The following is a 27458-nucleotide window of genomic DNA, read 5'->3' on the forward strand; positions in this document are numbered from 1 at the left end:
GAATCCCACCACGCTTCACCACTGTACTGAGAGCCAACTGGAGTCTCTGCAGATATGAAGATGGTTTTCCCCCCTGATCCTGAAGTGTGTTTAAAAATTTTGCAAACAGCTCTTCTCCATCCTCCACAGTAGCGTATGCAGAATCAAGTACCTGCAAAAACGTTGCAGGAAGGACATTGGGTCCCAAGCCTTTCACCAAGTCAGCAGCCGCAGGGAGTAACCCTTCCAAGATGCGTCTTGTAATATGTACAGGTGCTAGATTAGGATTGGCATTTAAAAGTTCTATTTGGGCTCTCCAAGAGTCATAATCAGCTTCGTGCTGTGGTTTGGGAAGCTTCCCTGAGAAAGTGCGCAATCTATACAAAGACGGGGGTTGAGAGTTCACATCATCTCTGCGCTCAATGTGTTCAACTACCACCCTCTGTATCTCTGAAGGATTCATATCATCTCCTGAAAGAGAAATTCTAAATTCTTGGGCCCACATTTGTAGCTGAATTTGGCTGGAGTGGCGGTCCTTGCTGATCAGTAAGAGACTGACCTGCTTGTTGCAAGGGAACAGCGGATGGCTGAGTTTGACCGGCCTCCCCAGCAGTGGCAAGAATTCCAACGTGTCCTCCTCTTCACCATCCTCAACATGCCCTTGAGTGAGTGTGCTGCAGCAGCTACAGTGAGGGCTTTCCCACTGCTGCTGCAGCACACTCACTCGGGAGTAATTTAACACTAAATTCAACATCTTCTGGAACATGAGATGAATAGGTATATGGCAAAAGCGGTTTTAGCTGTTACAACGCTGCAGTATTAATAAATTCAACAGCCAGGTTTTTATAAAATAGACTCTCATGATCAGTAACAAAAAATAACTTTTTAACTTCACCATAACTGCGTAAATAATTGATAATCTCATCATCTGCTTGAATGTTTGTTGCACCACTAATGATGACAGAATGAGCAACATTCATACCAACTTTACTAAATGATCCATGTTTCAATGCAACCCACACAGAATATATTCACCAAAACTGTCACAGCATCAGGCTGCTGGCTAGCTCGCCATAACTATAACGCATAAAGACTAGGCAATTTGATTCAGTCGACTAAACGGTTCTTCATATTTTCCCCTCCTGGACGGATGAGAAGTTTATCTTTTTCTTTCAGTTGATCATGGACGCGTGATCCCCCCCCGCTCTTCTTCAGAACTACCCTCAACCGGTGGAGAGAAGAAATCAACCTCAAAGTAATTTTGTTCTTTGATATTAAATTGGATAGGGGCATTTAGAAGTCTGGGCAGGATGAGGCCTAGTTAAGTTGATTTAGAATCACTAGTAGCTAATCCAAGGTATCAACTTGTAGCATGCAATACTGACTGAAGTGTTTTATGCTGAGATGTGTTTGATTTTCTGTGCAAGTTGCATGTTCATTCAATTTCAAAATGTTTGTGCTCAAATTTTCAAAAAGTTAATTACATCATTCATCATTCATGTCACTTTTCGTGACATGCTTACTATTCAAGTGTGTCTTTGCATCACCTCAGGATAAGACGGTTATGATCAACTGACAGTGTACAATGCCTTGCCAAAGTATTCGGCCCCCTTGAACTTTTCAACCACATTATAAAATTCAAATTTCTTTTGAAGAATCAACAACAAGTGAGACACAATCATGAAGTGGAATGAAATTTATTAGATGTGTCTATCTTGTTTAACAAATAAAAAACTGTAAAGTGGGGCGTGCAATATTATTCGGCCCCCTTGCGTTAATACTTTGTAGCGCCACCCTTTGCTGCAATTACAGCTGCAAGTCGCTTGGGGTACAGGTCCTTCTCAAAATATTAGCATATTGTGATGAAGTTAATCATTTTCCATAATGTAATGATGAAAATTTAACATTCATATATTTTAGATTCATTGCACACTAACTGAAATATTTCAGGTCTTTTATTGTCTTAATACGGATGATTTTGGCATACACCTCATGAAAACCCAAAATTCCTATCTCACAAAATTATCATATCATTAAAAGGGTCTCTAAACGAGCTATGAACCTAATCATCTGAATCAACGAGTTAACTCTAAACACCTGCAAAAGATTCCTGAGGCCTTTAAAGCTCCCAGCCTGGTTCATCACTCAAAACCCCAATCATGGGTAAGACTGCCGACCTGACTGCTGTCCAGAAGGCCACTATTGACACCCTCAAGCAAGAGGGTAAGACACAGAAAGAAATTTCTGAATGAATAGGCTGTTCCCAGAGTGCTGTATCAAGGCACCTCAGTGGGAAGTCTGTGGGAAGGAAAAAGTGTGGCAGAAAACGCTGCACAACAAGAAGAGGTGACCGGACCCTGAGGAAGATTGTGGAGAAGGGCCGATTCCAGACCTTGGGGGACCTGCGGAAGCAGTTGACTGAGTCTGGAGTAGAAACATCCAGAGCCACCGTGCACAGGCGTGTGCAGGAAATGGGCTACAGGTGCCGCATTCCCCAGGTCAAGCCACTTTTGAACCAGAAACAGCAGCAGAAGCGCCTGACCTGGGCTACAGAGAAGCAGCACTGGACTGTTGCTCAGTGGTCCAAAGTACTTTTTTCGGATGAAAGCAAATTCTGCATGTCATTCGGAAATCAAGGTGCCAGAGTCTGGAGGAAGACTGGGGCGAAGGAAATGCCAAAATGCCAGAAGTCCAGTGTCAAGTACCCACAGTCAGTGATGGTCTGGGGTGCCGTGTCAGCTGCTGGTGTTGGTCCACTGTGTTTTATCAAGGGCAGGGTCAATGCAGCTAGCTATCAGGAGATTTTGGAGCACTTCATGCTTCCATCTGCTGAAAAGCTTTATGGAGATGAAGATTTCATTTTTCAGCACAACTTGGCACCTGCTCACAGTGCCAAAACCACTGGTAAATGGTTTACTGACCATGGTATCACTGTGCTCAATTGGCCTGCCAACTCTCCTGACCTGAACCCCATAGAGAATCTGTGGGATATTGTGAAGAGAACGTTGAGAGACTCAAGACCCAACACTCTGGATGAGCTAAAGGCTGCTATCGAAGCATCCTGGGCCTCCATAAGACCTCAGCAGTGCCACAGGCTGATTGCCTCCATGCCACGCCGCATTGAAGCAGTCATTTCTGCCAAAGGATTCCCGACCAAGTATTGAGTGCATAACTGTACATGATTATTTGAAGGTTGACGTTTTTTGTATTAAAAACACTTTTCTTTTATTGGTTGGATGAAATATGCTAATTTTGTGAGATAGGAATTTTGGGTTTTCATGAGCTGTATGCCAAAATCATCCGTATTAAGACAATAAAAGACCTGAAATATTTCAGTTAGTGTGTAATGAATCTAATATATATGAATGTTAAATTTTCATCATGACATTATGGAAAATAATGAACTTTATCACAATATGCTAATATTTTGAGAAGGACCTGTATGTCTCTATCAGTTTTACACATCGAGAGACTGAAATTCTTGCCCATTCTTCCTTGCAAAACAGCTCGAGCTCAGTGAGGTTGGATGGAGAGCGTTCGTGAACAGCAGTCTTCAGCTCTTTCCACAGATTCTCGATTGGATTCAGGTCTGGACTTTGACATGGCCATTCCAACACCTGGATACGTTTATTTGTGAACCATTCCATTGTAGATTTGGCTTTATGTTTTAGATCATTGTCTTGTTGGAAGATAAATCTCCATCCCAGTCTCAGGTTTCTTGCAGATTCCAACAGCTTGTCTTCCAGAATGGTTCTGTATTTGGCCCTATGCATCTTCCCATCAATTTTGACCATCTTCCCTGTCCCTCCTGACGAAAAGCAGGCCCAAACCATGATGCTGCCACCACCATGTTTGACAATGGGGATGGTGTGTTCAGGGTGATGAGCTGTATTGCTTTTACGCCAAACATATCGTTTTGCATTGTGGCCAAACAGTTTGATTTTGGTTTCATCTGCGCAGAGCACCTTCTTCCACATGTTTGGTGTGTCTCCCAGGGGCTTGTGGCAAACTTTAAACTAGACTTTTTATGGATATCTTTGAGAAATGGCTTTCTTCTTGGCACTCTTCCATAAAGGCCAGATTTGTGCAGTGTACGACTGTATGGACAGACTCTCCCACCTCAGCTGCAGATCTCTGCAGTTCATCCAGAGTGATCATAGGCCTCTTGGCAGCATCTCTGATCAGTCTTCTCCTTGTTCGACATGAGAGTTTACGGCCGGGTCTTGGTAGATTTGCAGTGGTCCGATACTCCTTCCATTTCAATATGATTGCTTGCACAGTGCTCCTTGGGATGTTTAAAGCTTGGGAAATCTTTTTGTATCCACATCCGGCTTTAAACTTCTCCACAACAGTATCTCGGACCTGCTTAGTGTGTTCCTTGGTCTTCATGATGGTCTCTGCGCTTTGAACAGAACCCTGAGACTATCACAGAGCCGGTGCATTTATACGGAGACTTGATTACACACAGGTGGATTCTATTTATCATCATCAGTCATTTGGGACAACATTGGATCATTCAGAGATCCTCACTGAATTTCTGGAGTGAGTTTGCTGCACTGAAAGGAAAGGGGCCGAATAATATTGCACGCCCCACTTTTCAGTTTTTTAATTGTTAAAATAGTTTGACACATTCAATAAATTTAATTCTACTTCACGATTGTGTCCCACTTGTTGTTGATTCTTCACAAAAAATTTGAATTTTATATCTTTATGTTTGAAGCTTGAAATGTGGCAAAAGGTTGAAAAGTTCAAGGGGGCCGAACTCTTTCGCAAGGCATTTGTTGCTTTTTGTCATTTTCCTTTCCTTCATTCAGGCCCACTACTATCCCATCAGAACAGGCACCAAGGAGTGGAGGATCTGTGTGGATGACGACACCAGGAGAAGCTTCTACATTAAAGTTGTCTGCATTCAGCAAGCAACCTTTGCAAAAACAAAAGCTCAAACAGCTGCAGCAAGATTAGAGATTGGATATAATCAGTACAAGCTTGATCTATGTTTCTGAAAAGGGTAAACAAATAAGACACCATAATATTGTTGTGGAAGGCATTGAAGAGTCTGTGAATGAAAAGGCATCTGAATTTGAGGAGAAAGTGAGGAAGCTTTTCACTGAAAAACTGCATATGGACCATACTACATTTCAAGCTTGAATGGGCCCTACAGAACCGGCAGGCCAAAGACATCTTTGGAGGAACCTAGGCCCATCGCTGTCAGATTTTTATGACTGAAAGCTAAATTTGCTGTACTTAGTAAAACCAAGAATTCGAAGGGCTGTCAGATCTTCATCAATGAAGACTTTTCTGAAGCTGTTCAATAGAAAAGAAGGCAGCTTAACAGAAAGGTGAGATTGCATACTTGAGACATGAACTGCCACCTTAACATGGTGGAGGGGTTTGAGTGCTTGAATGATCTTAGAGGCTATGTTGTCCGAGGCTTAAATGCCAATGGTAGGGCTTCCTATGTCAAATACATTCTGGGTGATGGGTAAGACAAAGAGTGGTTCAGAAGCCTTCATGAGGACTACCACAACGAGGCATGTGTCATCGCACCGGGGTCCCTGGAGTCGGGACTTATCGGTGAGTGCCTGGTGGCCGGGTTACTCCTCACAGGACCTGGCCAAGCCCGAACGACAGACATGATGCCATCTCCCAGTGGGCCCACCACCTGCATTGGGATCCATGAGAAACCGGTGCAAAGAGGATTGGGCAGCGGACACAGGTGGAGACCTCGATGACCTGATCTCCAGATTCTTAAACTGGCTCTAGGGATGTGCATTATCACCTCGCTTGGGGGGAAGGAGTCTGAGCTTGAGTGGGAGGTCTAGAGATGTCAGCCAGAAATAGTCAGGCTCACCTCCATGCTCTGGAAACCAACTCCTTGAGAGAGGTTAGAGTTTCATCTACTCCGGATCAGCCCACAGGGAGAGGCAGTGGACTAGGGTGGGTTTGCTTGTCGCCCCCCAGCTCAGCCGTCCTGTGTTGGGGTTTACCATGGTGGATGGGAGGGGTCTTTGGGCCAAGGAGAGGTCTCTGACTGTTGTTTTGGCCTATGGGTCAAGGAGTTGTTGAAGTACCTGGCCTTCCTGGCGTCCCTGTCGGGTGTGCCACTTTTGGGGACTCCATCATTCTGCTGGGGGACTTCAATGCCCCCTTGGGAAATGACAGTGACACCTGGAGGGGTGTGATTGGGAGGAATAGCCTCTCCAATCTGAACCCGAGTCATGTTTTACTATTGTCCATAATGAACACCATGTTCAAGCTAAGGGTGTTCATCAGTGGACTTGCACCAGGACACCCTAGGCAGGAAGTCGATGATCGACTTTGTAGTAGTGTCTTCGGATCTTCAGCTGCATGTCTTGGACACTCGAGTAAAGAGAGGGGCTGAGCTATTCACCGATCACCACCTAGTGGTGAGTTGGATTCGCTGGGAAGCTGGAGAGACTTTGCAGGCCCAAGCGTATAGTCAGGGTCTGCTGGGAACGTCTGGCGGAGCCCTAGTCCAGGTTTCTATTTAACTTCCACCTCCAGTAGAGCTTTGACCAAATTTTGGGGGAGGTTGGAAACATAGATTCTGAGTGGACTATGTTCTCCGCTACTATTGTTGATGCTACGTCCGTAGCTGTGACTGCAGGGTCTACGATGCCTGTCATGATGGCAATCCCCAAACCCGGTGGTGGACACCAGCAGTAAGGGATGCCGTCAAACTGAAAAAGGAATCCTATCAGCTGTGGTTGGCTTGTGGGGCTCCTGAGGCAGCTGATGTTTACCATGGGGCCAAGCTAGCAGTGACTCGGGCTGTGGCAGTTGCAAAAACTTGGGCCTGGGAGGTGTTCAGTGAGGCCATGCAGGACTACTGGTTGGCCTCCAAGTGATTCTGGCAAACCGTCTGGCTGTGCAGTGGCAAGACTTCGAGAGTGTATGAGATCCACCCTGAGTACCTCAGGTCTCTGGATGTTAAGGGGCTTTCATGGCTGACATGCCTCTTCAACATTGTGTGGCGGTCAGGGACAGTGCCTCTGGACTGGCAGACAGGGGTAGTGGTCCACCTTCACAAGAAGGGGAACCAGAGGGTGTGTTCCAGCTACAGGGGGATAACACTCCTCAGCATTCCTGGTAAGGCCTATGCCATCGTGTTGGAGAGCCGATAGTTGAACCTCGGCTCCAGGAGGTGCAGTGTGCTGGATAAAGCGGAGGACGAGTACGAGATATGATACACTTATTGCCTAAACAAAGTAAGGCAAATTTCTAAAGCAGGCTCACTGGTCTTATTACTGTTCACTTTCTCTGAATTCTTATGTATAATGAACCACAATAAATCTCACTTTGAAAATGAGTCATACAAGCCATTCAATGCCTGCAAAACAAACCCATACAATTCTGTTGTTGACCCTGATATGAACTTTTTCTCACCATTTGATTTGTCAGACCTTTGAAGTTTTTACATTGATTTTGTGTATAAAAGGATTCTCCATCATCTACACTGGAATTAAATTCTTTACGAACATCAGTATGTTTTTTTTGTTTTAACGTGTCCTGTCTCGTAGAGTGGCGCTCAGAATTGTTATCTGAATGTCAAGAAGAAGCCCAAAAGATTTACTTTCACAAAGGGAGAGCATTACGACTAACGCTATAATGCTCCGCTTGGTATATATATAAAAAAAATGTATTAGAAACTGCTTTGGGATTATTTTAATTGCAATGGACACAAACAAACGGAAAAAAAGAAGCACGAAAGAGAGGTGGGACAAAAAGGGAAAAGGAGAAAATAGAGGAGAAGAAGAAGGATGAACAGAATACAAAACAACACCCTAGAAGATTGCTTCTACACCTGCAGAAACATATATAACAACAACATTACTGAAAAGTGCACGGCACAAATGAATGTATCTGTGTGTATCTGTGAACACCTATATCCAAACACCTGTGGATGTAATGTAAGAGTGAGCGTGTTTGTGTTTATTAGGTTTCCCCATAGACAGCAATAGCGAGTGTGAGGAGCCATAGACCTGCTCTCCTGGACCCAAGACAGACATGGAGAAGATCTGAGCCACAGACATCTAAAGGCCCCCCAGAGCATGGGAACCTAGGGAGGACCACCGTCAGGACTACTGCAACCCCACCCCTAGAGAAGAACAGAGCCTCAGCACCAACCCAGACTAGTACTGGCTCTGCCCCACCCCAAATGACCCCGGCCCAAACTCAGACCTTGCTCCGAACCCAGCCCTCAACGACCCCCATCCCCATTTGGAGAGGGGGCCACGAACAAAAGAGTGCTCTACTTGGTCCAAACTCACCCGCCAACCAGAGTTGTTCAGGACGAAACTGTCCCAACACTCCAATAAATTACGATCTCAACCCCATGAGCACCCCACCCCTCATGAACCCCAACATGAATTTCCCCACAGGGCCACTCCCAACCAGGACACAGATATCAAACACATGCCCCCGAACCCAAATGCCATAAATCCCTTCCACACAGGGACACAGCCCAACAGATGAGCTCCACCCCTGAAGGACTGACGAAGACACATCCATATAGCACAAGCACCACACAGAGCCCGGATCCAAGCACCTCTGCCGTATCCCGCTCTCCACCACACAGCATGCTGTGATGGCAAGGCAAGGGCAAGGACGCTTATTTGCGTCTATTTTTATATGAATGTATCATAAATTTATGATCAACTGAACACAGATTTTATTGTTGGATTATACTACATATTTTATACTATTTGGGTGGAGGATTCATATAAGCCCACTGAGGGCTTTGTGCTTTTTCCTGTACTGTTAACAATATTTTGTTTTTTAGATTATTTCAATTGTGTAAATAAAAATAAATAAATAAATATTGCAATGAAAATCACTATTTATTCACAACACATACCATCTCAACTTATTTTACAAAATCAATTCAACTGAATCATACAGATTTCAAGTCGGGTTCATACATTCCAGTTAACCGTAACTATCAAACAGTGCAGTTGTATACAGTTTATTATTCAAATTGGTTAAAAAGTTTTTGTATCTAAGGAAACCCAGCAAATGGCATCGAGTCAGTGCCATCTAATGTCACTTATTTTATCTGTTAATGAGATTAATAAAACAAACTACTTAAAATTTACAAATACACATTTCTGAAATTAATACCAAGACTAAATCAGAGACCAATGTAGCCACCATTATTTCCAATAAAAAGTCACAAGCCTTTCACAGAGTTTTTGAGCTTCTTTACCTGTTAATAATAATCTTTTCATATAGCAGCAAAAACAGCCTCCCAGACATTATTCAGGATTTAAGGCCATGTTATTCTTTATGGCCTTTACTGCTTGCTCATGCTACAGAGCACTTCGATGCATGAAATAAAGCATTGCTCTTTATAACAATCATGGTTTCTTGAAAGATGCAGATCTTTCTATGTAATTCTGCCTCAATTTAAGCAGATTTAAAGGTCTGTTATGAGACCATCTTTAACCCTAAAAGGTTCAGCTGGCTCATCCAGCAATATCAACCCATACCAGCACCTCCACCAGCTATGAGCCCATCCATCTGGTCTGTTAAGAGTCATCACTTATTTCACAGGACTGATAGCACTCTGGCGCCATGCCAGATCTCCAGCACCTCTGTGGGGAAAAAAATCTGGGTTTACTCTGGGTTTTCCACCAGAAGAACTCTCGTTCTTGAATTGGTTTGGTTCGCGTGCCTTCGAACTTCGGTGTTTTGTTAAGCACAGATGCGCATTTCCACAGTTTTCCACATTTCCACGCATTACACAGTACGGGGGAAAGCTTGGTAGCATCATAATGATTTGAACAGAGCTTGCTCAACTGTTGGCAATTTTTCCTTCTAATGCAAAAAGAGAGCATCCATAAACAACAGTTATTGAGGAAAATGAGAAAACGACTCCATGCAATGGTATGTACAATATTTTCTGGTTTCCAATGTATATACATACGAATGCTAAACAATATGTAACAGAAACGAGTAGTTATACAATGCGTGTTTAGTGTGTTTAGTGTATTTTTGAAATCATGTTCGGGAACGGGCTCTGAACAACATTGGTGGGAAAGGGTTAACAGAGTTAAATGGAGTTTAAAGAAGTCTATCTGAAAAGCTAAAGAGTGGCATGTTTTTACTCATCATCTATGAAACCAGGGACAATGGTGTAGATTGAAATTTAAATGTACTGGTCTGATTTTATGACGAGGATGCAAAAACAAAATGTAAAAGCTGGCACTGTTTGGGACACAGACATTGCAAAAACTAAATGACACTTCATGACAACGGTCATAAACCATTAAAAGTGTCATTAATGTCCATGATACATATTCATGATTCATGTCATGCCCTTCAAATAGTGTTAACGTCATTTTTGTTGCTCTTGTCAATAAAGAGCAAATTACTTCTGCCGATTTTACAGCTTTAGTAGCTGTTGTGAACGCACACTAAGAACAATAGGCAGGCAGTGAAGTAACTAGTTAAAGCAGGGATGGATTGCTGAACTTGTCTACCAAGCCCATGGGCTTAAGAGCTCAGAGGACCCTGAAGCCTGCGGCTCTGTCCAAAGAATCCACTGTATAGGCTGACACTGGGTTTGCCCATCTCCTATCTGTATGATGTCCATTTACATCCTCAAAATTAATTAGAATCTATCAATTAGATGAACCAAGGCAGTGAGGGTATTTTTTCTTCAGCCATGATCTGAAGACTAACTGTCAGCAAGGGCAGCACTGGCAGTTGGGTTTTAGCCAAAATTTATAGGACATCATAGCAGAGACACAGACAATATTGAATAGTGTTAGTGTGATTCAAGTTATATTTATCAAAAATGAAACAGCTTGTTCAACAATTCCCTCTCACATGCTAGGGTCATGAAATTCTGGAAGGTTCAGGGCTAGGAACAATTTCAGTTAAATTTATTTTAGAAATCTTCAGCTTAAATCTGGTCAAACTAAAAGATAGCAAAAACATACATGTCAGATGACATTAAGCATAGGTTGTCCATGAGGTCAAAGCACAAAACAAACTCTTACTGAATTAGAAAAAATGTCATCCAGGATTACAAAATCACTTCGCAATGAAGTTATTAGTTCTTACGGTTTAAATGTTATTTTCTTTTGTTTCTTCTGCTGCTTATTTTATCAGTAACATTTTCTTTTAGTTTTGACTTTATCTCTGTTGTTGTGGTTTGAACATTTATCCAGTTCAACGTTGCAGTTGATCATGTCACTTTGTGCTACATTCTTTTGGAGAAAAAGTGCTTCAGAAATAAACTATGATTGACTGATGGTTTTCCAACAGGCTTGAAGAAGTTCCCAGAGATGCTTGGCACTTGTTGGCCCTTTTGCCTTTACTCTGCGGTCCAGCTCACCCCAAACCATCTCGATTGGGTTCAGGTCCGGTGACTATGAAGGCCAGGTCATCTGGCGCAGCACCCCCATCACTCTCCTTCTTGGTCAAATAGCCCTTACAGGTGTGTTTGGGGTCATTGTCCTGTTGAAAAATAAATGATGGTCCAACTAAACGCAAACTGGATGGAATAGCATGCCACTGCAAGATGCTGTGGTAGCCATGCTGGATCAGTATGCCTTCAATTTTGAATAAATCCCCAACAGTGTCACCAGCAAAGAAACCCACACCATCACACCTCCTCCTCCATGTTTCACGGTGGGAACCAGGCATGTAGAGTCCATCCGTTCACCTCTTCTGCGCCGCATAAAGACACGGTGGTTGGAACCAAAGATCTCAAACTTGGACTCATCAGACCAAAGCACAGATTTCCACTGGTCTAATGTACATTCCTTGTGTTCTTTAGCCCAAACAAGTCTCTTCTGCTTGTTGCCTGTCCTCAGCAGTGGTTTCCGAGCAGCTATTTTACCATGAAGGCCTGATTCACACAGTCTCCTCTTAACAGTTGTTCTAGATATGTGTCTGCTGCTAGAACTCTGTGTGGCATTGACCTGTTGTCTAATCTGAGCTGCTGTTAACCTGCGATTTCTGAGGCTGGTGACTCGGATTAACTTATCGTCCGCAGCAGAGGTGACACTTGGTCTTCCTTTCCGGTGGCAGTCCTCATGTGAGCCAGTTTCTTTGTAGCGCTTGATGGATTTTGAACCTGCACTTTGGGACACTTTCAAAGTTTTCCCAATTCTTCGGACTGACTGACCTTCATTTCTTAAAGTGATGATGGCCACTCGTTTTTCTTTATTCAGCTGCTTTTTTCTTGCCATAATACAAATTCTAACAGTCTGTTCAGTAGGACTATCAGCTGTGTGGTGTATCCACCTCCTGCACAACACAACTGATGGTCCCAACCCCATTTATAAGGCTTGAAATCCCACTTATTAAACCTGACAGGGAACACCTGTGAAATGAAAACCATTTCAGGTGACTACCTGTTGAAGCTCATCAACAGAATGCCAAGAGTGTGCGGAGCAGTAATCTAAGCAAAAGGTGGCTACTTTGAAGAACCTAGAATGTAAGACATGTTTTCAGTTATATATATATATATATATATATATATATATATATATATACTGTCATCGGTTGATGAGCGTCAAGAGGTAGTCACCTGAAATGGCTTTCCAACCGTCTTGAAGGATTTCCCAGAGATGCTTAGCACTTGCTGGCCCTTTTGCCTTCACTCTGCGGTCCAGCTCACCCCAAACCATCTCAATTGGGTTCAGGTCCGGTGACCGTGGAGGCCAGGCCATCTGGCGCAGCACCCCATCACTCTCCTTCTTGGTCAAATAGCCCTTACACAGCCTGGAGGTGTGTTTGGGGTTATTGTCCTGTTGAAAAATAAATAATGGTCCAACTAAATGCAAACCGGATAGAATAGCATGCCGCTGCAAGATGCTGCGGTAGCCATGCTGGTTCAGTATGCCTTCAACTTTGAATAAATTCCCAACAGTGTCACGAGCAAAGCACCATCACACCTTCTCCTCCATTCTTCACGGTGGGAACCAGGCATGTAGAGTCCATCCGTTCACCTCTTCTGCGCCGCGCAAAGACACGGTGGTTGGAACCAAAGATCTCAAACACTTGGACTCATCAGACCAAAGCACAGATTTCCAGTGGTCTAATGTCCATTCCTTGTGTTCTTTAGCCCAAACAAGTCTCGTCTGCTTGTTGCCTGTCCTCAGCAGTGGTTTCCGAGCAGCTATTTTACCATGAAGGCCTGATTCACACAGTCTCCTCTTAACAGTTGTTCTAGAGATGTGTCTGCTGCTAGAACTCTGTGTGGCATTGACCTGTTCTCTAATATGAGCTGCTGTTAACCTGCAATTTCTGAGGCTGGTGACACGGATGGACTTATTGTCTGCAGCAGAGGTGACTCTTGGTCTTCCTTTCCTGGGGCGGTCCTCATATCAGCCAGTCCACAGTGTGCTTTACCGAAGCACACTGTGGAGAACACTTACCTCCCTGCTGGGTTTTTATCTGCAGAACATCAGACAATGGCCCATCTCCCATAGATGTGAAGCCAAGCATCCTTAGGCTGTAAGTGATGTTAGGCATCAGACCTGTGATGGAAGTAAACTTGCTGTCGTTGATGTTGTGAGTCTGCCATGAGCTGAGTGGGTCATTAGGCTCAGAGCTGTAGTAGATCCGATAGCCCTGTAGTTTACCATTTGACTCCTCAGGAGGTTCCCATTCCACCAGTATGGTGGTGGAGCTCAGCAGACGTGCCCGTACATGAAGAGGTGGTGATGATGGTGCCTGCTCACCTGTACGGATTTCCACAATACTGCTTGGAGGCCCCCGGCCAATGCTATTAGAAGCAAGGACACGGAACTCGTATTCAGAGAAGGGACTAAGACCGCTAATGCTGTAGCTAGTTGATGCTACATCATCGATCTCCTGAAAACCGTTGTCAGGGGGTTTGGAACGATACTGAACCAAATAGTAAGACACCGGCTCAGTGTTCCCGGACTCCCAGGTTAGAGTAACACTGGTGGCTGTGGTTTCTGCCACCTTTAGAAAGGTGGGCTTCTTCGGAAGAGCTGTCAGAAAGTGAAGACAGAAGGACTGGTCAGGCAAAAACATATTTTTGTTATCTCACGTGCACACTACTGCCTAATTATCTCTCTTTTGGTCCGAGAAATTAATATGCTTAGACTAAATTAATATACTGAATCCTCGATTCAGCATATTAATTTTAGGACTTTCGGCATTTAGATTAGACAAAATGGTCATCTACAATCTGTCAGGATCTGTCTGTGTTTTAGGTTGTGTTTTGTTTATTTAGTCCTGGTTCAGTCATTGTTTACCCTTAGTTCTGTGTTTGGATCTGTTAATTGGTTATCCCTGCAGTCTGACCCACACCTGTTTTTTGTTCCCCATGATTACTCTGTCCCTCTGTTCACTAGTTCTCCCTGTATTCTCCGTTTGTTTTTATATCCTGATGTTTCTGTTCTTTGGGGCGTTGTTCTTATTGTATGTCTTGAGGTTGAGAGGTCAACGGTCTGGTCGGAATCCAGTCAGTACGAATGTTTAAAAAGCAACTTACTTGTAATCGTTGGCTTCCTGGTGACTCTAATGCACTGTGGTTCGGTTTAAACTTGTAATATGACACAATCTGTGGAAAGCTGCTCTGTGCCCAAAATGACTTGTCTTGTAATACAAGCAAACTCCCAAGCATACCTATTTATATTACCCTAACCCTAACCCCTAACCCTAACCCTATTTATATTACACTACACAAAAAATTTCAATCAACACTTTTTAATAAGAGTATATTATCAAGTCAATTAAACTTCTGGAAAATTAATCTGGTCAGTTTAGTAGTAGAGGGTGCTGTTAATCATTGTCAGCTGTCTTGGTGTTCATGGTGTTAGCAACAGGTGAACTAAAGGGGCAATAATGAGAACCCCAAAAACCACAAATGGCTTTGCAGGTGGAGACCACAGACATCCCCCCTTATTTTTACTTCTTTTCAGTAGTTTTGCATTTGACCAGGGTCACTGTCACTACTAGTATCATGAGGCGATACCTGGACCCTATGCAGGTTGCATAGGCAGTGCAACTCAGGATTAAGAAACCCTGCTATAGTAGGCGCTGTGCTCACTGCCCGGCACCATGGAGATGGACTGGCATTTCCAAGAAAACATTGAAATTGGCAGGTTCAGCATTGGTGTCCTGTTCTTTCACAGATGAGAATAGGTACACAGATATTGAAATCCTTAGACCCATTGTAAGACCTTTTGCTGGTAAAGTGGGTCCTGGATTTCTCCTGGTGCATGATAATGCCTTGTCTCATGAGGCAGGAGTATTGCAGACAGTTTCAGGAAGATGAAGGAATTGATACCATTGACCAGCCTCTACGCTTTACTGACCTAAGTCCGTTGGAACAACATCGTCAACATCATGATTTGCTCAATCCAACGTCATTATGCTGCATCAGTTTTTCAGTTTAACTTTCTTCATGACATCGGATTAAGCCATCTGTGGGTTGATTATTTTCATTGTCATCAAATGACGTGGCATCCTTTAGTTCCTAACACATAACCTATTCCACATCAGTATGGATCTCCGGCATTATTTTCTTCAAATTGAGAGCTGATGTATTTTCAAAGTCAGTCAGTCATTTTCTACCGCGTATTCCATAGTGGGTCGCGGGGGAGCTGATGCCTATCTCCAGCAGTCTATGGGTGAGAGGCGGAGTACACCCTGGACAGGTCGCCAGTCCATCGCAGGGCAACACACAAACAACCATGCACACTCATTCATACACCTAAGGGCAATTTAGATTAACTAATTAACCTAACAGGCATGTCTTTGGACTGTAGGAGGAGAACCCACACACGGTGGTGCACAGCAAGTACTGCACGGTGGCGCAGTTGGTGGCACTGTTGCCTCGCAGCAAGAAGGTCCTGGGTTTGATTTTTGATTCCCGGACAGTGGTCTTTCTGCATGGAGTTTGCATGTTCTCCCCATGGGTGTTTTCAAAGTGTTTTTTTTTTTAAGTAGTGTAGTTCCCTTTAGTGCAATTTATTCTCAGGTACTTTTATCATTGAACAGTATTTGGCTATATCCACTTTTATCTGAATATGATCAGTATTTAAGAAACAAGTGAAATGACATGAAAACAGCTAAACAGCCTGCCTGAAAAAGAAAAAGTCCAGAAAACCTGTTTATATTATTTAACCTGTTTATAACCTTTGCAGTATTTAGCATCTTTAAAGTTAATGTCTCTCATTTTATAAACAGTGCTATACAAACGTTTTAAGCCATTACATATATGATGTGCTTTTTAGGAGACTTTTGTTTTAAATATAAGAAGCCCCTACAAATTAACATGCACAGAGCGAACTTGAAAACTTCATGCAGAAGAGCTCAGTAGAAGTACACAGCACTTTCTTGCTGTGAGGCAACATTGCAAACAATTACAGAACTGTACAGTCTGTCAATGTTCTAAAAGTTTTTCTTTAACTGAGTAATGCAACAGGTTAAAGATTTCCAACCACTAAACACGATAACTTGTTCATTTTTATTTTTTTCCTACCCCTCCTATTTTTTACCAAATCACTTCTGACCTAAGGATTCACAGTTTACCATATACAGTTTCAAACCTTTAACAAAGACTTGAGCTGTGGTCTCAATCGTGCCCAGAGTTGAGATGGCAACACAGGTATAGTTTGCAGATTGTTGAATGTTGGTAAGCTGGAGGATATTACGGCCAAGGGATTGCTCATCCTCCAGGGTCAGCTCCACTTCACCACTCATCCACTTGACCGAAGGCATTGGAGAACCCACTGCCACACAGGTGAGGTTAACACTGCCAGCAGGCATCACCTCACAATTAGTGGGTGGGATGGAGAAACGAGGAGGCACACGCCGGACTGTGGGGATAATGACAGAAAGTGTTCGAAGACATGAATCTGGGAGACGTGAAAAACTACATGGTTAAGTGTTCGACAGGCTCAGCTTGTACAGTAAACCACTGTGTGTGAACTGGCTGTGGTAAATAAATCTGAATAAAAAATTGCAACGGTCTGTTGTCTGCAGACAGACAATGAATTGCACACAATAAACAAATTCAGCAGTTAACAGAAAAGAACTTGGTAGTTTTACAGGTGACCAGCGCAACATAGTAGTTTACTGTAGTAGCTTGTGAGATGACATACTGTCATCTCACAAGCAAAGTTTGGCCAACTACACTTTACTGCATGGTTCCTGTGTCTTCCCCATAGTCTTCTTACTGTTGTTTGACATGTTAGTCTAATTGGTCATTTTGTGTCTCTCCGTGTAAGCTCTGCAACATTTGATGTCGCTCTATGTGTTGATGATCAACTTCTATGATGTTGACATGTTTGATGTAAATATACTGCTTGTTCACTTTGTTTTAAAATATAAATAAATAATTTTGAAACGTTTGTTTTATTATTTAGGAAGCAGTGTTTGGTTAGGCAAATAAACTAAAAAAGTCATTTTAGGTCCAATGAACTAATATAAAAGAAAGTGCAACATATTCCTGCTTTATACACTTCATATTTTACTTTCTTTATTACAACAACCTATGTAGCTACATAGATTTGTGGACTTTTTATGGGGGGACAAATCTGTCACATTGGTAATTCAAATTTAATTCAAATTCAAAAATACTTTATTAATCCAAAAGGGAAATTAAATGTTGTTCAAATGTAGCTCATGTCATGCAGGTTTCTTAAGAGCCCGTTGTTGATACTGACAGATACTGTCAGTGCCCCATTTCTCTTTTTTTCGAGCTTCTTTTTTCCTTTTCATTTCAGTCTCCATGTCCGTAACAATTGAAATATTCCCAAAGAAGTTTATAATAAAGTTTCTTTTATAAATATCAAGCAGAGCTTTAAAGCATTAGCTGTGATGCTCCGTTTGTGAAAGTAAATTGGTTGGGCAATTTCTTGGCACTCGCAACAATTCTGAGCGCTACTCTGCCTGACAGGACACGGTAAAAAAAAAAAAACGATTCCTATAATTGTCAATAAGACTTCTGCACCTCTCAGTAGGTATTTTGGCCCACTCCTCATCAGCAAACTGAGCAAAGATGGACCCTTGGGGACCCTTGGGGAAAGCAACATTAATAATAATTTTTGTGGTCACTGATGTAAAGTTACCTACTGACACAAAAAAGTCCCTGTCCTTCAAGTAGGATTTGAACCAATGCTGTTCCAAAAAAGCTGACCCAGTTTTGCAGGCGCTCTAATAAAATAGAGTGATCAACAATGATAAACAGTGGATATTAAGGCTATTAAAATTAAAATACTAGATAGGTGGAGTAGCATGGAGATACAAATTGTGGCAGTGTAGAATAAAATGACGTTAGAATGAAAATGTAAGAATAGACACTGTGTTGAAGATTGTGCTGATGGCAAGGAGGACTTCCAGGCTGAATGACTCTGTGCTCCATAGAAAATGTCAAAGCACCAGTGGAAACATGCAAAAAGCTGGTAATGGCTTATGAAATGGCTTTCAGTGCTTTAACATCAGTAAATGTTTTTCTAATGATTATTAAGAAAACTATAAATACTTTTCTACATACTATTTTATTATAATGTAAATTAAAAGTGTTTTTTTACTTTTTATTCACTGATACATTTTGAAAGATACCTGCCTTGTTTCCTACCGATTAAAATCACTTTAAATCTAGATATGCTTTGAATCATGTTGGGCTTAACTTTATTCTGTGTTTACATTTTTACATTTAGGATCTGTTTGATATGATCCATTCATATGGATCTAGCAAGAAAATTTGTTTTTTAAAGAATAAAGTAGACAACTGTTCACTGATGTACTCAGGAAGGTGTATTTTTATCAGCAAACAGAAATATAGCAATCTGGAAATGATTACAGATCAGTTAACATGTTGCGAATGTGGTTTAACAGGCATTAATGTTATGAGTTTATCCACTTATTAGGCAAACGCTCTCAGTTTATTCAAATAATCACATCCGACACCACGTAAGAACAAAAGTAAATGCCTCATTTTCTGTTGTAAAGAGTTGGCTCAGCTCTTTCTGCCGAATGCTTGCTCCCGACACAGGGGACACCGGCAGGTACAACACTGACCCCAGATTGCATTGAATAGCTAGCTGGCTAAAAGTAGATTCCTCCTGAACTTACTTATGTACAGAAACAAAACAGTTGTACCCCTCGAAATTGCTGAGGATAGTGCATGCGGTAGTGTACACTGCTGTGCAGTCTGCACATGTGCAATCACAGCCTGTTGAATTTCCTCTGCTTGCAGCGAGACCGCCTCCTTGGCTTTTGACCTTTCTGTTCATCTCATTCACAGCACTAAGCACTGGGGTCGGGGCCAGGAATGGGGACGTTGAAGGGGCGTGGTCAATTAGCATATCGTCTGAAGATTAAAATCCAAAATTTAAGATTGAGATATAAGATATATATTTAAATATAATATTTAGATATGAGATATATTTACATATAGATTGAAGATTTAGATATAAATATAACAGGTATATATAGATTACAGATGTAGATATTGATTAACATTTATATTGATCATTTCCCAATAAATGCGAACAAATTCTCAAAATGTGAAGAATTTCCGCTAAATAACAGAAAAGTAACAGTGAAATTTTTCCATAGTAACCCTTTAACTGTGCTCACAAATGGATACAGCGGTTGACATATTAGATTAGCACACTTGGCTGAGACACTCACCAAAACTTAACGATAGAGTGGTTTCGGAGATGTGGAGACTATGTGTTCACAACCCCAATTCCTCAGACTGATTTCTGATGTCTGGCCCAACTAAGACTACTGGACAACAGATTTTATCCCTGGATAGGTGTCAGTCATTCTCAACTGAGAAAACTGTGCAGCCGTCTACAAGAAGGGACAGATCAGACTACTTCTTGAGGAAGTTTAGATCCTTCTGTGTTAGTAGCAAGATGCTGCATATCTTCTATAAGTCTGTTGTGGAGAGTGTGATCTCTTTTGCCTTCATCTGCTGTGGTAGCAGCATCAGAGCCAGGGACTTAAAAAGCTCAGCAAGCTAATAAAGAAGGCTGGTTCTGTTTTGGGGACTCCTCTGGAACCTCTGGAGATCATTGTATAAAGAAGGATGTTTTGTAAGATGAAGAACATCATGGAGAACCCTGAGCATCCTCTTCATGAGACTGTCCTTCATCAAGTGTCTTCAGTCAGAGGCTTCTTCAGATCTGCTGCAAGACAGACTGCTACATGAGATCCTTCCACAGCTCCTCCTGGATGAGCATGTAGAGACAGTGGACAGTCACTGACGTTGACTTTGCAGCAATCCCTCATACTGGGCATGCATGTAGTGACAGTGGAGAGGAAAAACACCCTTTTAACAGGAAGAAACCTCCAGCAGAACCAGGCTCAGTGTGAGCGGCCATCTGCCACGACTGACTGGGGGTTTGAGAGAAAGAACAGAGCAGAGACACAAAGAGAACAAAGAAGCACTGATCCAGGAGTACTTTCTATGGGAAGGAAAAGTAAATGTTAATGGATGTAGCTCCTTTAGTCGTTTCACCTAGAAAGAAAGAACAGATCAATTCTGAGCCAGTATTCAAGGTTAGAGTCTGAAAGAGAGCACATAGAGTTAGTCACAGTAGACGCTCAGTCAATTGTCATGTCTAGGAGAGAGAAAGGGTTAAATACTGAAAGACAGGGCCATGTGGATCATCAGTAGAGGGTGAGCATTAAGTTGTTGCCAGCAGAAGCTTGGATGATGCCCCTCTCCAGAAATGTGTCACAGGTAGACACAGAGTCAGGCCAGGTGTAGCTTCTAGGAAGAGAAAAGAGAGAGAACAAAGTTAAAAGCTGAAATAACAGCAAATAATGCAAAGTTAGAGAGTAGTGTGAGAATGTAGCGAAGAGGGTGAAAGTGGGCATTATGTCCTCCAGCAGCCTAAGCCAATAGCAGAATAACTACAGAGATAGCTCAGGATAACCTAAGCCACTCTAACTATAAGCTTTATCAAAAAGGAAAGTTTTAAGCCTAGCCTTAAAAGTAGACAGTTTGTCCATCTAGAGCCCACTAATGGCCATTGTTATACTAAAAATTACGACTGGGATACCTCTCTCTGTCAGATTGCCCATAACCATTGGAAAAGAGAGGTAGCATACAGGTAGCAGAAATGGAGGGTGTGTTTGCACCTCAACCATAACTGAGCTGGTTTATGCTAAACCTGACTCCCCCTTACTCCATCCAACAGGGAAGGAAGAAGACAGAGGTAAAAAATAAGGAAGATAGCTCAGGATAACCTAAGCCACTCTAACTATAAGCTTTATCAAAAAGGAACCTGTAGCCCATTTCCTGCACACGCCTGTGCACGGTGGCTCTGGATGTTTCTACTCCAGACTCAGTCCACTGCTTCCGCAGGTCCCCAAAGGTCTGGAATCGGCCCTTCTCCACAAACTTCCTCAGGGTCCGGTCACCTCTTCTCGTTGTGCAGCGTTTTCTGCCACACTTTTTCCTTCCCACAGACTTCCCACTGAGGTGCCTTGATACAGCACTCTGGGAACAGCCTATTCGTTCAGAAATTTATTTCTGTGTCTTACCCTCTTGCTTGAGGGTGTCAATAATGGCCTTCTGGACAGCAGTCAGGTCGGCAGTCTTACCCATGATTGGGGTTTTGAGTGATGAACCAGGCTGGGAGCTTTAAAGGCCTCAGGAATCTTTTGCAGGTGTTTAGAGTTAACTCGTTGATTCAGATGATTCGGTTCATAGCTCGTTTAGAGACCCTTTTAATGATATGATAATTTTGTGAGATAGGAATTTTGGGTTTTCATGAGCTGTATGCCAAAATCATCCGTATTAAGACAATAAAAGACCTGAAATATTTCAGTTAGTGTGCAATGAATCTAAAATATATGAATGTTAAATTTTCATCATGACATTATGGAAAATAATGAACTTTATCACAATATGCTAATATTTTGAGAAGGACCTGTATATATATACAGGGGTTGGACAATGAAACTGAAACACCTGGTTTTAGACCACAATAATTTATTAGTATGGTGTAGGGCCTCCTTTTGCGGTCAATTCGTCTTGGGAATGACATATACAAGTCCTGCACAGTGGTCAGAGGGATTTTAAGCCATTCTTCTTGCAGGATAGTGGCCAGGTCACTACGTTATACTGGTGGAGGAAAATGTTTTCTGACTCGCTCCTCCAAAACACCCCAAAGTGGCTCAATAATATTTAGATCTGGTGACTGTGCAGGCTATGGGAGATGTTAAACTTCACTTTCATGTTCATCAAACCAATATTTCACCCGTCTTGCTGTGTGTATTGGTGTATTGTCATCCTGATACATGGCACCGCCTTCAGGATACAATGTTTGAACCATTGGATGCACATGGTCATCAAGAATGGTTCGGTAGTCCTTGGCAGTGATGCGCCCATCTAGCACAAGTATTGGGCCAAGGGAATGCCATGATATGGCAGCCCAAAGCATCACTGATCCACCCCCATGCTTCACTCTGGGCATGCAACAGTCTGGGTGGTACGCTTCTTTGGGGCTTCTCCATACCGTAACTCTCCCGGATGTGGGGAAAACAGTAAAGGTGGACTCATCGGAGAACAATACATGTTTCACGTTGTCCACAGCCCAAGATCTGCGCTCCTTGCACCATTGAAACCGACGTTTGGCATTGGCATGAGTGACCAAAGGTTTGGTTATAGCAGCCCGGCCATGTATATTGACCCTGTGGAGCTCCCGACGGACAGTTCTGGAGGAAACAGGAGAGTTGAGGTGCACATTTAATTCTGCCGTGATTTGGGCAGCCGTGGTTTTATGTTTTTTGGATACAATCCGGGTTAGCACCCGAACATCCCTTTCAGACAGCTTCCTCTTGCGTCCACAGTTAATCCTGTTGGATGTGGTTCGTCCTTCTTGGTGGTATGCTGACATTACCCTGGATACCGTGGCTCTTGATACATCACAAAGACTTGCTGTCTTGGTCACAGATGCGCCAGCAAGACGTGCACCAACAATTTGTCCTCTTTTGAACTCTGGTATGTCACCCATAATGTTGTGTGCATTTCAATATTTTGAGCAAAACTGTGCTCTTACCCTGCTAATTGAACCTTCACACTCTGCTCTTACTGGTGCAATGTGCAATCAATGAAGACTGGCTACCAGGCTGGTCCAATTTAGCCATGAAACCTCCCACACTAAAATGACAGGTGTTTCAGTTTCATTGTCCAACCCCTGTATATATATATATATATATATATATATATATATATATAGTTGTGTATATGTGTGTATTATGTATGTGTTTATATGAGAGTGTATGTGTGTATGTATCCTAGTGAGAAAAAGAGAGAAGAGAGGCAGAAGAAAAGGAGATGGAGAGACAGACAGTGAGAGAATCACAGACAGACAAAGGCAGAGATAGACCCTGTGTCTAAATTCAGGGCCTGCATCCTTTAAAGTCAACATTTATAGACTAAATACATCACAGTGATGTGGCTAAGTCTGTCCAAATTCAAATGCTCCTCTAAAATGCTGCTGACAAATGCGTCCTTCCTTTCCCAAGATTTTGAGTATTAGTCCAGTGTATCTTTCATGGCTCACCCTATCCTATCATCCATTGAAGGTCGAAGCGGAACTAGCAATGGTGAAGGAGAGAGAAAATCTCCCAACAAAGCTGGATATATCACGCTTTCTGGAAAACAAAATTAACTTTTACAATGTCTTGTGAGGATGTAGGTGTGTAAACCTGAAATCTGTTCAGTTTACCAAGGTATCGCTTAATTGTGAAAATGTTCTGGTGTTTGGAGATGTCTGCTGCTGCACTAACTGTCGTATTTTTAGAAAGAGTGTGCTGAGTCAAACGACATTGGTTTATTCAGGATCTCCAAACTTCCAACATGGGCTTCATCATACAATCAGCGTCACCTGCCTCCGGAGCCTAACACTTCCCTATGATGTCATCACAGGTGGCCATTTGACGTTTTAACCATGCGTAACATTAACACCACATCTCTCCTCTCTAGAATCAATGGGTGGACTACCATTGATTAATGGCATAAGGCTGTCTCACCTCTCCCAGACCTCTGCAAAGCTTTGGATAGCTATTTTTTAATGTTTCAACAGTTATCTCATTTAATCTATCTACTAGCTCCAGCTTCTGGATGGCTGGTCTACCCAAAAGTGCAGTTTGCAGGTGTCTCATAATGTACACACTTTCCTGTATCTCTTTTTCTCCTTTATTCCTTAACATCTCAGCAACACCCACAATATTCAGTACATTTCACACTTTTTGGAGTCCTTAACATATTCAGAAACTAACCAAACTTCACTGAAAATTGTTGCCCTAGTAATATTTTAATATTTTAATGGAATTAAAAATGGGTGTGGCCAAATGGCTCTACAGTGGCTTCTAAACTGAGATAGGCCAACTGGTACATCATAGAGATTTGAAATTTAGTGCACAGGTAGATCCCTTTAAAAATCATTAAAGAAAATTTATTGGAGGTATACCCTAAAACCAGAAAGTCAACCATTTTGGGTCAGAGGGTCATTATAGGCTGTTTTTGACATTTCATACATGTTGAACTTTAACGAACTCCTCGTAGGGATTTTGAGCTATTGGAGTCAAATTTGGTCAGTATGCACTTAAAGCATAGGGGATTAAAAGTAATTGAAATCATGAGTTTTTGAGCAAGTTGAAGGGATGGGGCCAGGGCTCAAACTTTGTCTTCTTGCCTATAAATTCAAAACACTGTAATTTTTACATAGAAATGCTGAATCATACCAACCATGGTATGATTGATTCATCTTAGGTGATGAACAGTCCAATATGGTCAAATGATGACATCACAAAAGCCACGCCACTGAGAAAAGGAATTCTCTTTTTTCACTTGGAAGGTCTCTCTGACACTCCTGACCTAATCAACTTGAAATAGTGTCAGAAGGCAGATAACGCGTTAGTCTCCTTTCGTTTCTAACACCAATAGTTTTCGCTGAAGGGTGTGGCCATGGCGCCAAGGTGAAGTGAGACTGTGCTGTGGCCATAAGCTTGGCTCTAATTTCCACATATATTATCTGATCTGCACCAGTTCAATATGATCGATCTCAGTCCGGCCCTTAAAGGATATCCAGTAAAATACAGGTCCTTCTCAAAAAATTAGCATATTGTGATAAAGTTCATTATTTTCTATATATGTAATGATGAAAATTTAACATTCATATATTTTAGATTCATTGCACACTAACTGAAATATTTCAGGTCTTTTATTGTCTTAATATGGATGATTTTGGCATACAGCTCATGAAAACCCAAAATTCCTATCTCACAAAATTAGCATATTTCATCCGACCAATAAAAGAAAAGCGTTTTTAATACAAAAAACGTCAACCTTCAAATAATCATGTACAGTTATGCACTCAATACTTGGTCGGGAATCCTTTTGCCGAAATGACTGCTTCAATGCGGCGTGGCATGGAGGCAATCAGCCTGTGGCACTGAGGTCTTATGGAGGCCCAGGATGCTTCGATAGCGGCCTTTAGCTCATCCAGAGTATTGGGTCTTGAGTCTCTCAACGTTCTCTTCACAATATCCCACAGATTCTCTATGGGGTTCAGGTCAGGGGAGTTGGCAGGCCAATTGAGCACAGTGATACCATGGTCAGTAAACCATTTACCAGTGGTTTTGGCTCTGTGAGCAGGTGCCAGGTCGTGCTGAAAAATGAAATCTTCATCTCCATAAAGCTTTTCAGCAGATGGAAGCATTAAGTGCTCCAAGATCTCCTGATAGCTAGCTGCATTGACCCTGCCCTTGATAAAACACAGTGGACCAACACCAGCAGCTGACACGGCACCCCAGACCATCACTGACTGTGGGTACTTGACACTGGACTTCTGGCATTTTGGCATTTCCTTCTCCCCAGTCTTCCTCCAGACTCTGGCACCTTGATTTCCGAATGATATGCCGAATTTGCTTTCATCCGAAAAAAGTACTTTGGACCACTGAGCAACAGTGCAGTGCTGCTTCTCTGTAGCCCAGGACTGGGGAATGCGGCACCTGTAGCCCATTACCTGCACACGCCTGTGCACGGTGGCTCTGGATGTTTCTACTCCAGACTCAGTCCACTGCTTCCGCAGGTCCCCCAAGGTCTGGAATCGGCCCTTCTCCACAATCTTCCTCAGGGTCCGGTCTTCTCATTGTGCAACGTTTTCTGCCACACTTTTTCCTTCCCACAGACTTCCCACTGAGGTGCCTTGATACAGCACTCTGGGAACAGCCTATTCGTTCAGAAATTTATTTCTGTGTCTTACCCTCTTGCTTGAGGGTGTCAATAGTGGCCTTCTGGACAGCAGTCAGGTCGGCAGTCATACCCATGATTGGGGTTTTGAGTGATGAACCAGGCTGGGAGTTTTAAAGGCCTCAGGAATCTTTTGCAGGTGTTTAGAGTTAACTCGTTGATTCAGATGATGAGGTTCATAGCTCGTTTAGAGACCCTTTTAATGATATGCTAATTTTGTGAGATAGGAATTTTGGGTTTTCATGAGCTGTATGCCAAAATCATCCGTATTAAGACAATGAAAGACCTGAAATATTTCAGTTAGTGTGCAATGAATCTAAAATATATGAATGTTAAATTTTCATCATGACATTATGGAAAATAATGAACTTTATCACAATATGCTAATTTTTTGAGAAGGACCTGTATTTGGTGGCGGTAACCTAATTTCTCTACAGCGGCCCTTAGAACAATAAAAAAAAATCAAGCCATGCTTTCATCATGAATTATGAAACTGGATACACGTATGTAACTTCTCAGTATATATAAAATAGTCCCTTGGAGCTATGGTCTCAAACCGCTCTGGAAGTCGGCCATTTTGGATCAACCCCACAATTTTGTTTTGTTTGCAGACATTGTATCTGAGCAAACTCCTACAGTTTTTGACTTACAGACTTCAAAATGACTCAAGGCATTGGACATCAAAAGTTATCAAAATGTTTTTGTTGCATGGGGATGTGGCAGCGTGGCGAATTTTGATATCTTGCCATTGCCATAATTTCCGGCTCTATATCATTCAGGCATAATCCGATTTGTTCCAAACTGGATATGTATGATCTGTGTCAACCTACAAACAACTCAATAGGATTGGGCTTTTGCTGCATAAAAACCTGTGGGCATGGTCAAGCTTCAACAAACATGACTTTTTGCCATAAAACGAAATATTCACAAACAAGGTGACAACTTCATCAAAGTTTCTGTGTGTTGTTACAGACAGCCCATAGTACATAATTGGATCTACACCATATTTTGCCTTCTTTATCTTGAATTCTGAATTCTAGAATTGCGCCACTTGAGGTGGCAGCAGGTCGGAGTGGCTCTGTTGTTTTTCGGTCTGATCGGTTCTGTCCTCTCCGGTATCGGATGCTGTGCAGTTGGGAGGATTTTTCTTTATACTTTTCTAATTCTGGAGATTTGTTATTATGCATCACTGGTGATTTTAACCATGCTTCACTCTCTGCTACAGTTCCAACATTTCAAC

At 42.3% G+C, this 27458-nt stretch overlaps 1 protein-coding gene across 1 annotated transcript in view; it reads right to left on the reverse strand.

Moving 5' to 3' along the window:
- ptprfa (protein tyrosine phosphatase receptor type Fa) overlaps positions 1-27458 on the reverse strand; it is a 351241-nt gene that overhangs the window by 170490 nt on the left and 153293 nt on the right. Inside the window, exons 8-9 of the mRNA XM_047374177.1 lie at positions 16542-16811; positions 13392-13973 (exon numbers count right to left, since the gene is read on the reverse strand). Coding sequence (XP_047230133.1) covers positions 13392-13973; positions 16542-16811 — 852 coding nt within the window. The remainder of the gene's footprint in view (positions 1-13391; positions 13974-16541; positions 16812-27458) is intronic.

Source organism: Girardinichthys multiradiatus, chromosome 9 (genome assembly GCF_021462225.1).
Source record: "Girardinichthys multiradiatus isolate DD_20200921_A chromosome 9, DD_fGirMul_XY1, whole genome shotgun sequence".
Lineage (NCBI taxonomy): Eukaryota > Metazoa > Chordata > Actinopteri > Cyprinodontiformes > Goodeidae > Girardinichthys > Girardinichthys multiradiatus.